Source organism: Sprattus sprattus, assembly GCF_963457725.1.
Source record: "Sprattus sprattus genome assembly, chromosome: 5".
Taxonomy (NCBI): Eukaryota; Metazoa; Chordata; class Actinopteri; order Clupeiformes; family Clupeidae; genus Sprattus; species Sprattus sprattus.
The window spans coordinates 43,802,981-43,816,836 of record NC_137924.1 but is presented as its reverse complement, the minus strand read 5'-3'; the positions used below and the strand labels follow the sequence as shown (position 1 = coordinate 43,816,836).

Below are 13,856 nucleotides of genomic sequence, written 5' to 3'. Positions count from 1 at the left end.
TGTGTGTGTGTGTGTGTGTGTGAGAGAGAGAGAGTGTGTGCGGTTGTTTGCATGTCACCTCTAACCCATTCCAAAATATGAAATGTGGTGTAGAAAAAATCCCCTTATTGTTCTGAAGTATTTTTTAAAGAAAAAAGGCCTAATATTCTAAGAAAAAGGAGTTACACTATGTTGTTTACAAATACCATGCTCTTTCTTTTATTCTTTTATTTGAAATCTGAATTAAACTTTAACAATGGTACACCCCCCATCTCACTGTTTACTCCTGTTGACTGAGACGTGAGACGTTGACTGTGCTTTTATGTTTTCAGACACAGTCTATTGTCCTCATCAGTGAAAACATCAAGCAGTGTAAATGCCCACCAACACATCACTCAATGAATCCACTCTCGACAAAGGAAGCTCGATGAAAAGACGGTTGAGAGGGATAGGGAGAGCGAGAGAAAGAGATTAAAAGAGATAGAGAGAGAGAGGTAGAGTTGGTTGTTTTTCTCCTAAAAGTGATCTGATGGAAGACAGGCGTAACAGACAGAGACAGACAGACAGACAGACAGACAGACAGACAGACAGACAGTCAGACAGTCAGACAGACAGACAGACAGACAGACAGACAGACTGACAGACAGACTGACAGACGGCTCCTATTCCCTCTCGACCGTCATCCACACCACCACTGGAGGGGAACGAGGAAGTGAAAGGAGGAGGCATAGAAAAGGGGGGGAAGAGAGAGGGAGGGAGGAAAGGCAACAAACTCACTGGGGGGAAGAGTGAAGCATTGAGCAGGAAAGGAGCGCTGTGGTAAACACATGAAAATGAGGGGAAGACAAGAATGAGAGAAGAACTGTGGAAGGAAGTCTTCCCAACAATAAAGAGAGTGGATAAACGTGTGGTTACTCCATGCTGACATAATTGTAGAACCAATCCAAAGGTAAAATGTCAGAGAAGAACGATGGGCTTATCCCACCTTTAAAGCCCTCTTGATGGAATCACTGTCATCATGAAGGGTGACTAAGGACTGGAAGGGGGGAAAGACTAAATGCAGAGTTGAATGTACTTAAGCCCATGATACCACTAAATCACTCAAGCGGAGCCTTGAGATTCACTTCAGGGCTGCAAGAGTCCATGTGAGTAATGGGACAAGGCCAGTGTGTCATCCAGTGATGCAAGATGTGGGGCTACCCTTTGCGAGGAAGTGGTATAATTCTTAGAAAAGCCTTTTAGAGACACTTGCTTCAACATCTTTTGTTTGCGTAATGCCAAACTGTCTCTCGCGTCGAGAAACACTAGAGAGTTCCGCTGTCACTTGTGCCCCCAACACGGAGACCTTTAATGTTCTACTGGCATAGTTCATCACAGAGCCTGGGAGGCCTTGTCTAAAAAACGATCCAATCCAAACCATTGCACCTATGACAGACCATCTGGCCCGATAGATGCCAAATATTTTTGTCATTCAAATCCATAACCTCCCGTGCACATGTACCATTGGGGTGCACAGACATGTTCTTTACCTAATCTAGAAAATGGACCGAAGAGGATGCTGTCACAGCTCTGCTGAACGTGCAAAACGGGTGCAGGCGGGATATGAGAATGAGACGGAGAGGTAAAAAAAAGACAAGAGATGAAAAGAGAGAAAGAGGCATCCAACCTGCTTTCATCCTGCCAGTCTCATTCCCTTTATCCTTCCACTGGTAGGCCTACTCTCATGTCTGCGTTCCCTCTTTAAGCATCCAGCTTCACACGTCTGGTGCTGGAAGTGGGGCGAAGGGGGGTTGGTGGGGGGTGGCGGTGGTGGGGGGGGTATTGGGGATAAAACAAATTGAGCAGACATCTAATTCAGATTCTAACGATGTAAGCGATTGCTATTTTGGGAAGTTAACTAAGCAGTTGAAAGGCTTTATATCCCATGCAGGCTGTGGAGTCATTTTCATGGCACAGCACAATAAGGCTTTTAAAAAAAGGAAAAAAAACAGATGGTTTAAAATAGAGGGATAAATCCTTTCTTCCGTTCGCTTCCTGTCGTCGTCTCTTAAGCCCCTCTGTGTCTTCGAAGCACCCGCAGGCGGGACAGGCGGGCGCTGATGCCGGCAGGGTTACCGTGGTGATTTTCTCATTGCAGCGGTGTAAGGAACTGTGGGAGATGTACTTCACCTCATGAGAGAACCTAACTATACACACACACACACACACACAGAGACGTAGTATTGTCTGTGATAGGATTTAAGAAAAAAAAATGCAATTTTCATTGTGACATGTTTTCTCCTTGGCTGGAGGGGGGAGTCATTGACCTCCCTGGGTTCCTCCTTCCATTCGTCCCCTCATTCAGCATCAGTCCTTGGGGACGTGATGGAGGTGGGATTTCTGTTTAATTTGGTTTATTCATGTTTTTGGTCAAGGCTGAATGGGTTCGGCCTCTGAGTCCTGTTTACATCTGGGCCCTGTACCATGCAATCTGTGGGAGACGTCAGAAGGCAGCTTGACTTGACTCGATAGAGAGAATATGTGGGGACTGAGGGAAGCCAGGTTTCATGAGATTTCACAAACCCAATCAATGCATACTGATAGAACTCACTTTACGCGGCCCGTTATTTAGCAGGCAAAATGGCGTCAGTGTGTACGATGTTATGGTGGGAGGCACAGGATGTGTGTATCTGTCATCTAGGATGATGATTTTCCATGTTTACTTCATAGAACTCACCAGCTACTTTTGATTATGAACTGAAGAACCTAACTGGTAGTGACATAGCACCGCTGCTCCCATGATATTCCTGTCTTAATTTTACTGATTTAAAGCATCACAGTCTTTAATGTAGCCTTCACTTTGCTGAAATTTGTACTTTGCTAGAGATCAGTCTTTCTCTCTTAATGCTCTCAGAATGACCCATTTACATGAATTATGCCCAGTGCGCTCTCTTTTAGAGTGAGCTCAATTACCCAGGACGCATATAAAGTGTTTTATTTTGCACAAAGATGAATTACCGTTAAATCAAAAGAAATATGAAAATGCTAGAACTGAGAAAGGAAATGATCCCCAAAAGAAGACCAGCCAAAGCAATGCTCTAGACAAAATCCGGTATTTATTGAATGTACAGTTTATATTAGGTATCAGCACAATAAAAATTACATCCAGAAGAACAATTTTTCCCTTTAGCGAGGCCAGCCAGTACTTTCTCTACATACAGTGTTAACAGGGTTAAATGCCTCAACCGCAGAAAAATAACCACCAGAAATATAAACAGAGGGAATGAGAGAGATGGAGAAAGGCTGAGAGAGAGAGAGAGAGAGAGAGAGAACGAGCAACTAGTGCCTCTGAGTTTTATAGTTGTGTTTTTGCAGTGGGTTTTAAAGCTATGATATAGATACAAGCCGGCATTAGCCCTTTAGGGAACTATCCTTGTCTAAATGCTATCGTAATGGACTCATCCCTTAAAGCCTGGTTTGCACCATGGTTAGATTTGGTCAAGATTTCATTAAGATGCACCCATACCTCCATCACTCACTTACTACGATACAAACATCTCCTCTGAGCTCCCTCTTCACTTGGCAAAGTAAAAGTCAGTCAAGCATTGGTTGTAGAAAAGGCAGCCATCTTGTATAAAGATTGGAAAAGACGAGGAGAAAAAAATGAAGCCTCAAACACCAGGGAGAATAAAAGTGCACTAAGTAGTTGTAAAAAGGTATGTTTTCTAAAAGATAGGACCTATACTGTTTATTTAATTATTAGTGATTAAATATACACAGACAATAATTCCAAATACACATATATGATGTTAGGCTAATGAGGTCTTGGTGTGGGGAGGATATCACCTTCACTTAATGCTCTTCCATCCCTAAAGCTGCTACGCAAACACACCTGACCACTGGAAATGCCAGAATCACATTCAAAACTATTATATCCTCACAGTACCTCCTGGCCACAAAATGGACATTAGTGACTCAGTTGTTTGTCGAAAAGAATAAAAACGTCTCGGAATCTCAACGTGAAGTGGGGGGAAAAAAATCCAGTCTGCAGGGCCATGGAGACTGAAACAAAGGGCAGATTCTGTTCAAATGTATTTCAAAAATAAAAAAAGATGAAACAAATGAAATAAAAAAACCTAAAAAGGTCGTAAAATAGTTAAAAAAATTAAAAACACAAAAAGTAAGGTGATGTGTCATTGTCCGTCCACCTTAAACAAACAGGCAGCAGATAGCAGTTTGGAAATGACCCAATCAGCACAGGGCTTTTAGTTCAAGGGATATCCTAACACCACCATATCTTTGGTTCACTCACACACACTCTCACACATGCGTACACTAACTATAAAATGTACCGTAAGTCAGTAGTAAATCCATACAGAAGTACACATATTAAACACAAGCAATATGATAGACATGCATGTATAGTATGTAGACGTATGTAATATGATTGTTTCCAAAGGCATCTCTGGAGCCATCTGTCCATGGTGGTGGAACACTGTTGTGCCACCTACTCTGCCTTTGAGAACACCGCCCTGGGTGAGAGGATGATGGCCCTCTCACTCACTTCTACAAAGCTGGTCTTTCACAGGTGAAATTGGGGAAAACAATTAAATAATTATTTCTTCTTGCTTTGGCTGTGCAAAACTGCTAAAGCATGAAAATACAGAAAAATGACAAATATACACCTCTTTTATACACCCTTAAAGGTCACGGGTCACAGGTCGTCTGCGTATGGGCCTGCGTGACGGGCACGTGGGACATGACTCAGCTAACATGGCCGATCTTCACGAGTCCTAGGTCATTCAGATGCACAAAGGGCACACCTGACTGGGCTATCTGTGAAGGAGTGCAAGTGCCACCTGGCCTCGAAGTGGATTAGAGTTGGCTCTTTAATAACTGTTGTTGAAGTGGAATAGTTCAACATTGATAGTGCAGTGGGTGGTTACGCAGGCTATGGTGAAGATGCAGGTCAATGTCCTTGGAAATATCACCTCAGCATCTCCAAACACGCCAGAGACATGGAGAAATAATGGATCAACCACAGACCACATGAGCAGATGAAGGTAAAACTACCGCACTATTGAGCGCCATTTTCCCCCTCTACACATTTAAAGTCCACTTCTTTTGGCCTGAGTTTGCTGAGGGAGCACGACTCGTACCACACAGTTTGCAGATTTTCGAACCATATGCACATTACAAATTAGCAAAGGGACAGTGCACTCAAAAAAGGAGGGGAAAAATAAATAAATAACTGACTTTTTCTTCAAGTGGGATGAATCTAATGGTCCCTGACGGGCCCTCTGCTCAGAGTCGAATGCTAAACAAGCCCCTCTGTTAATGTCAACTGACAGTAAGCAGAGCCAGTTAGTATGTGTTTATGTCTAAGGCCCCCTCATACAGCATGGCAGCCCCACGCAAGCGCTCCACTCTGGCTCCTGTAAGGACGTCTCCAGAGGAGGGACCCGGGACCACTCACACGCAGGTGGACCGCTGGGATCCAGAATGCTCACAGACCTTTTACAATTTACTTTCTATGTACTGTACCTTTTTCTTTTTGAAAGTAAATGCTCTTTTGAGCCAGCCAATGGAAGTCAGGAAGAAAACCGCTCCCAACTGCCCAGTATAATGACACCCATTCAAGGTAAGCACACAATCGTATATATATAAAAATAAAAAAAAGATTTTCCTGTTTTTGTTCTTTGTGTGGTTGGACAGTTTCTGTTGTTTTCGTACTATACAATCTCTGCTCACACAGGCTGCTGCTGCTGGACTAGCAGCTGGATTGATCACTAAGGTCTAAAAACCCCTGCTAAATTAGATTAGGTGAAACCATTCTGCCATCATTCCAAGCATCCTGCATGATCAGTGTGCTGAGATGCTGAGGACACAATAGAAGGGTGGGGGGGCTGTAGTGCTGTATTCTGTTATGGGCACAGGGATGAGTCACCCTAGCGCTGTGGTAGCAGCGAGCACTTGGGTGATGATGGCCAATTAGGCCTGATGCAGTGTGACTAAAGCGCCTCTCTATCGCTGTACCATCTACTTTATCTCCACTTATAATTGCTGTTGTTTCCCAGATTGCTCCTGTGTGTGTGAGAGTTAATGTGTGTGTGTGGTTGTGTGTGTGCCAGCGAGTGTTGGTTTCTGTGTGTGTGTGTGTGTGTGTGTGACTGGCCCCAACTGAGAAAAGAAACTAGCTGCCCTCTGTGAGTCAGGGGCATGGAGAGAGTCCCCAGCTGGCAGTGTGTGTGTGTGTGTGTGTGAGTGTGTGTGTGTGTGTGCGAGCGAATGTGTGTGTGTACAGACTCTGCGTGTCTGTGTGTGTTTTTAATTTTGGCTCCAAGGGCAAGAGGAGGCAGCCGTGTTGAAAAAAGAGACAGAGGGAAAGATAAAAGCCAAAACACACTAGTCTTATCGCCAGTGATTAAAAAACTGAAAACAATCCTTTGATGGATGGATAGATAAAATCGAATAAAATCTCTGTTTAAAAGCCCAAGTCCGATTCCTCAAGAGGACGGTATTACGCAACGGGGTTAAGAGTTGAGCCTCTCCCTCCAGGACACTACACTCGCATTTCTCTTATTTTTAGGCACTAGATAGATTACAAGCAAACTGTCCACCAGAGAACAAAGATTACAGGCCCAAACTACACTTACTCACACAAACCCAAGCTTGCATGCAACACACACACACACACACACACACACACACACACGCGCACACACACACACACAAACACACTGCATTGCCCCTGTGGATTAACCTCCAAGTGAAGGGGTGAACAATAATAAAGGGCAAGACCGTTTTTAAGACAGTGGAGAGTGTGAAAGCTTCTCGGCTCACAACTCTCTCTCACACACACACACACACACACACACACACACACACACACACACACACACACACACACACACACACCGATTGCACATGGAATTACAGCCTCAGGATTAGGTTGGATTACAATACAAGCCCACTCACATACGGAGGTGGCGAGGGAAGGATAGAGGGAGATGGGGAGAGGAGGGTGAAGCAGAGAAAGAACACCAAAAGAGAGTGAGGTGGATGAAGTCATTGAAAAGGTTAACAGAAAACCATAAAACACAGAAGGGACTGAACAATGTGTGTGTGTGTGTGTGTGTGTGTGTGTGTGTGTGTGTGTGTGTTTCACTGCTGGAGGGAGGGATCTCAAACACTGTAATGCTGTCCAGTGGCAGTCCTGCAACAGATACTCACGTCCGCCTTTGATGGTGTGTGTGTATGTGAGTTTGTATAGTATGCATACGTGTGCATGTATACGTGTATGTGTGTATGCCCACATGAGTGTGTGTATGCGTCATTGCATTGGGGGTTCACTTTAAGATTGTTCTCATCCAGTTAAAACTACAAGGCCATGCAAGCTGTGACCTGGTGGCTTTGCGCTCACTGGCACAAAAAGACAATGTCCAGGCTTCTGAACGGGTCTCGAGTTGGTAGCTTCACTGAACTCTATGTAAACAAGCACCTCACCGCGCTAGCGTCACGCTAACTCAAACACTCCTCTGAACTGCCATGCGAGGAGCTCAGGAGACTGCGACGACTCCGCCACCTGGTGGACTCTCACAAGCAGTACAGTCATAGCGCCACCATTCACAAAACATGATATAAAAAATAAATTATAAGAAATAAATCTCGAGCATTGCTCGCCCCACTCCATGTATCCACAGGAGAGAAAGAAAAGAAGCACCTGGAGAGCTGACATGGACAGGCGATAAAGCTAAGCTAACAGGTGCTAATGTTGACAGGTGGATTCATCACTGTTTTCAGGGCCTGGATCAGAATAAAAAAGCTTTGGTAGGAGAACGCTCAAGCCAATGGAGTGAGGCAGGGCGAGATGCAGTGAAACAAAGAGAGAACAAATAAAACCATTTAAAATAATCAAACTTAAAAAAAGAACAATAATTACACCACATTTAGTAATACTATTAGTATATCATGATCCAGTGAGAATAAATCAATGAGAGGGTTGTTTAAAATCCAATAGATCTTTTTTCAAAAATTAAAAAAAGGATGTATCTAATGCCTATTTAAACAGGTGTGAGCTCCGCCTCTGACAAGACTGGCGTGGTAGAGAGGGAGGAGTCAGCTAGAGAGACGGTGCTATTGTCCAGGCTGCGCCCCATACTGTGATTGGGCGAGGGGTAGGGGGGCGTGCTGCAGTTGGAGCCCGGACTGCTGTGATTTGCCAGTGGGCTGAAGAGGGCGTCGCTGCACATGCCCTTGCTCTCCAGCTCCCCCTGCAGGTACTGGCAGATCTCGTCGGGCAGCCTCTGCAGCTCGGCCTCCAGGTCTCGCTCCAGCCGCGCCAGGTGCTGTGAGGGGGAGAGCAGAGTCAGCACTGCGCACATATGATGTGGTGTTTTACAGTCAAGTCAAACCATCAATAAGGATGATCGTTTGGCAATTAAGGTCATTATCAATTTGATAACTTTTTAAGTTGGACACATGGCAGCTACACTGGCTTGAAACACTGGTCCTTATGGGTTTGAGACACACCATTGTGCAAAAGAGATTGTTAGGTCTTAAAAATACTTTCAGCTATTTGGAATGGACAGGTTCTGTAAGAAGGTGCATGGTGCACATGCCACAACACTTCAACACTTTGATTCTCAATCAATAAAATTGTGTCGGTGATGGAGTATTTGTAGTTCCACTCTGGTGGAATGAACTGCCTAGTAGTACCAAACATGGGCATCCCTCTCTACCTCAAGAAGCTTTTGAAGATCCAACTCTTCAGAGAGCACCTCCCTTCCTAACTGGCACCTTGCACTTACAGCAGTTACATTCCTGCACTTCTTTTTCTTTTCTATGTCGTTTTTCGATTTCTTATGCAAAGTAGCACTTATTGTTACACCAGGTTTTTATTGCTTTTAGCTTTACTGTTCTCTCCCTTGTACGTCGCTTTGGACAAAAGCGTCTGCTAAATTACTAAATGTATATGTAAATGGAGTAGGGTAAGGTTAGAGTTGTGGTAGCTGTTCCTGGATCAGTCTGTGAACCGTAACGAGTCTCGATCATCCAAAAGAGCATCAGGACGAGACAGACTGCCGACATGGAGCACACACACCTTCTCCGTACCACCACACGTGTGTTTGTGTGTCGCTACTGAGCTAGAAGCCAAACAGTTCTCTTTTTCTGGAACTGAGTCCTACAGCCAAAAAGGAACCTATTTGATGTACTCTTGTGGGGGGGGCTAACTCTGAACCAGGAGGGAGTGTGAACCACAAAGCAAAAGTTTGGACTCTGAGGTTAAAAAGATGCTCTGAACTTCACCATGTGGAGAAGAAGAAAGGGGAGAGCCAGGGCTTGAAGGGCTTGAACTGACAAAGTTGTGAATAAACCAGGCGGCACTATAGAGATGGTGGAGAGGGCTACCAGCGCAGGATGGGGAGAGCCACAGGCCAGAGCCATGGGGAGGGGGAGAATGGGCGAAAGAAGTGATAGATAAAAAAAAGACAAAAGAGAGGGATGGTAATTTACCACTGGTTGATCAGCCTCGATGCTCTTCAATACCTCCACCTGAGCCAGCTTCAGTTTGTCCTGACGCTTCACCTGCTGCTCCTCCAGCTAGAGAGAGAGAGAGAGAGAGAGAGAGAGACAGAGAGAGAGAGAGAGAGAGAGAGAAATACAGACAGACAGATTGTCAGGAAAAAATCCTGAACTCTGCTAAGTTGTTTAAATTACTTAGAATAAAATGACACCAACAAACCAGAGCAAAGTTTATAACAGATCTATTACGCTAAGGCCTTTAGCGGAGAGCAACGGTGTTACACTGCAGTGCAGTGTTACCACTCGTGTCAACTCTGAGCTCTTGCTCCTGGCGCAAGACCATTTATTAGAATTCACAGCATAGGTTACAAAATACATTTTAACCCCTCCTCTGTCCGGAGTTGCCATCTGGCCTCTGTCCTACTAAGATAAGGAACCTTGCTTAATTAAAAACCAACAATCACGAAGAGTTTAACAGAACACCTGGCCTCATCAATCGCCATTGCAATCTCAATGTAAACATTCATGACATTAGTTTCAGTTTCAACATAGTTGGTTTTCCCTTCGTTGGAGACGAAGTTGTAAATACCTTAACTAAACAATGCCTTTCTAAGATAACTTCAACCCCCTCTCTCAAGAGACAGCATTCCATTGAACAAGACAGAGAAACAGGGCACATAACCAACAGCACAGAACACTTTAGAAAAGAGCAGTTATAAGAATTTCCTTTAAGTCTAACACTTCATGATAATATTTAATAATTTCCTTCACACAGATGGAAAAGGAAGAGAGTGAGTGAGAGAACGATTGTTTGTTGTTTCCCAGAATGATCTGTGTCTGTGTGTGTGCGCGTGTGTGTGTGTGTGTGTGTGTGTGTGTGTGTGTGTGTGTGCGTGAGAGTGTGCGTGTGTGTTTGTGTGCGTGTGTGTGTGTGTGTGTGGATACTCACTCGGCGGATCAGGTGGACAGACTCCTGGATGTGTTTCCTATTGATCTCATTGGACTCCCTGGACAAACACAGAAGCAGTGAAGTAGATGGATAGAGGCAGAGAGAGACTCATGGGACACATGAGAAACATGGAGGGACCCCAGAGGGATTGAAATAAACCACTGAACAATGAACGAGGGAATGAAGAAATATGTGACTGAGAAGAAAAGAGAGAGAGAGAGAGACTCACGACTCTGCCTTCTCTCTGTCTCCCTTCTTGGCTTCTATGATGCTGTTTTGTCTCTTCCTGTCAAGGATCTTCTGAAGCTCCCGCTTCTCTCTGGACAGAGGAGACATCAATCACTTTTGAGAGTGTGTGTTTAGAAACACACACACACACACACACGCTCACACATTGTTCATCTTTCTGACAAAAACACAGACACCCCCTACCCTTATACATACAACCATCCACAGACAAAATCACGAACACACACACACAGACTTACTTCTCACAGATCTCTTTGAGTTTCTTCAGTTGTGCAACTTGGCAATCACTAGCAATTTCTTTTAGTTTCTGATAAGACTGCAACACATCACAAAAAAAAAAAAAAACATTTAGTCAAAATCACAACAAATCTAGTAATGTACACATGTGTGTATGTGCCTTGCCCTAGATAAGTGTGTGCATATGTTTGTATGTATCTTGTCCTAGATTAGTGTGTGCATATGTGTGTATGTATCTTGTCCTAGATTAGTGTGTGCATATGTGTGTATGTATCTTGTCCTAGATTAGTGTGTGCATATGTGTGTATGTATCTTGTCCTAGATTAGTGTGTGCATATGTTTGTATGTATCTTGTCCTAGATTAGTGTGTGCATATGTTTGTATGTATCTTGTCCTAGATTAGTGTGTGCATATGTGTGTATGTATCTTGTCCTAGATTAGTGTGTGCATATGTGTGTATGTATCTTGTCCTAGATTAGTGTGTGCATATGTGTGTATGTATCTTGTCCTATATTAGTGTGTGCATATTAGTGTTGCACCGATGCCATTTTTTGGCTCCGATACCGATACCGATACCTGGCTGTGCAGTATCGGCCGATACCGATACCATACCGATACCACTGTTTGAAATTTGAAAAATATATTTTTTTTTAATCAATGGTTTGGTCCCATGTATAATACTAGTGTAACAGTAAGAAAGTCAAATTACATTTCTTGACAGTTTCAGCACTTCAGACATAACTGAGGACTAGTCCTCTATAATTGATGGTTTACCTTACTGAGCAGCACAGTGGCTTTTCTGATTTTGAACACAATAGAGTTAAAGTTTGGTCAGTTCTTTTTTTTTTTTCTTTCCCTGTATTGTTTCTTTGTGTGTTTGTTTTGTTTGTGGACCAAACCATTGATAAAAAAAAAAAAAAAAAAAAAAAAAGTATCTGCACTATTTGTTGGTACTCGCCGATACCGATACCACCATTTTAGTGCTGTATCGGGGCCCTATCCGATACTGGTATCGGTATCGGTGCAACACTAGTGCATATGTGTGTATGTATCTTGTCCTAGATTAGTGTGTGCATATGTGTGTATGTATCTTGTCCTAGATTAGTGTGTGCATATGTGTGTATGTATCTTGTCCTAGATTAGTGTGTGCATATGTGTGTATGTATCTTGTCCTAGATTAGTGTGTGCATATGTGTGTATGTATCTTGTCCTAGATTAGTGTGTGCATATGTGTGTATGTATCTTGTCCTAGATTAGTGTGTGCATATGTGTGTATGTATCTTGTCCTAGATTAGTGTGTGCATATGTGTGTATGTATCTTGTCCTAGATTAGTGTGTGCATATGTGTGTATGTATCTTGTCCTATATTAGTGTGTGCATATGTGTGTATGTATCTTGTCCTAGATTAGTGTGTGCATATGTGTGTATGTATCTTGTCCTAGATTAGTGTGTGCATATGTGTGTATGTATCTTGTCCTAGATTAGTGTGTGCATATGTGTGTATGTATCTTGTCCTAGATTAGTGTGTGCATATGTGTGTATGTATCTTGTCCTAGATTAGTGTGTGCATATGTGTGTATGTATCTTGTCCTAGATTAGTGTGTGCATATGTGTGCATCTCTAAGGTGTGGTGTAGGCTGGTCAAGAGAGGGGTAAAAGAGTCGAATAGAGACGTAAACGGAGAATATGTGTGTGTGTGTGTGTGTGTGTGTGTGTGTGTGTGTGTGTGAGTCTGAGATGTATGTGTGTACTTACCTGTCTGGTATGTGTGGGTGCGTACGTATATGTGTGTATGTGTATAAATGTGCATCTGGTGTGTGTGTATGTGTGTGTGTGTGTGTGTGTGTATATGTGCGTCTGGTGTGTGTGTGTGTGTATGTATGTGTGTGTGTGGGTGCGTGCGTGTGTACACATGTACCTCTTTGAGGTGTGTGTATTTCTTCTCTCTCTCCAGTTGGTGCTGGCCCTGTCGGAGCATGAGCAGCTCCTGCATCTGCCACTCTCTCAGCTGCACCGTGGCCTTCTGGTGCTCCACGTCCAGGGCACACAGCTCCGTCCGCACCGGTTCCTCCGGCTCACTGCGCACGCACACACACACACACACACACACACATACACACACACGAATGAATAAATACATATACACAAACAGAACACACACACACACACACGGAACTGGAACTCTGAAACAAACAAGTTGTCATATATCTGAAAACATCTTACACAAACAATACACACACACAAACCAACACACACAGACAATAATACAAACACACACACACACACAGGCCCTCACTGTTTTTTTATGCTCATTCTTAGCTTCTTTTCAGCTTGACTGCGACGCCTCTGAATGTCCGAGGTCACCTTGTTACACCGACTCCTCTGTTCCTTACTCATGGCCCACACCTAAGACACACACACACACACACACACACACACACACACACACACACACACACACACACACACACACACACACACACACACACACACACACACACACACACACACACACACACACACACACACACACACACACACACACAGAGAGAGAGTACCATTTTAGATAAGTCATAATATCTAATGACTGAACGACAACAATCTCTTTCTTGGCTGACACTAGTTAGTCGACTTTGGGTTTTGCAGTAATTAGACATAGGAAATGTGTGTGTATATGTGAGAATGCTTGTGAGTGAGTGTGTGAGTGAATGCACGTGTGAGTGTGTGTGTGTGTGCGCGTGTGTAAGTGAGTGTGTGTGTAACCAAACTCACCTTCCTCATGTGTTTCCTGCGCAACTCCTTAAGCTCCTTGCACTGTTTCCTCAGCAACTTCACATAAGCCTTCTGTTGTTTCAATTCATCTATAGACTGGGCCTTAATCACTGTAGAACACACACACACACACACACACACACAAACACACACACACAAACACACA

At 43.7% G+C, this 13,856-nt stretch overlaps 1 protein-coding gene across 1 annotated transcript in view; it reads right to left on the bottom strand.

Annotated features, from left to right (window-relative positions):
* Window positions 1–7,972: 7,972 nt before the first annotated feature.
* Window positions 7,973–13,856, bottom strand: part of plcb3 (phospholipase C, beta 3 (phosphatidylinositol-specific)) — a 45,089-nt gene continuing 39,205 nt past the window's right edge. The window contains exons 27-34 of the mRNA XM_080839978.1: window positions 13,691–13,800; window positions 13,215–13,324; window positions 12,837–12,996; window positions 10,921–10,997; window positions 10,662–10,751; window positions 10,433–10,490; window positions 9,475–9,561; window positions 7,973–8,306 (exon numbers count right to left, since the gene is read on the bottom strand). Coding sequence (XP_080696104.1) covers window positions 8,022–8,306; window positions 9,475–9,561; window positions 10,433–10,490; window positions 10,662–10,751; window positions 10,921–10,997; window positions 12,837–12,996; window positions 13,215–13,324; window positions 13,691–13,800 — 977 coding nt within the window. The 3' untranslated portion in view covers window positions 7,973–8,021. The remainder of the gene's footprint in view (window positions 8,307–9,474; window positions 9,562–10,432; window positions 10,491–10,661; window positions 10,752–10,920; window positions 10,998–12,836; window positions 12,997–13,214; window positions 13,325–13,690; window positions 13,801–13,856) is intronic.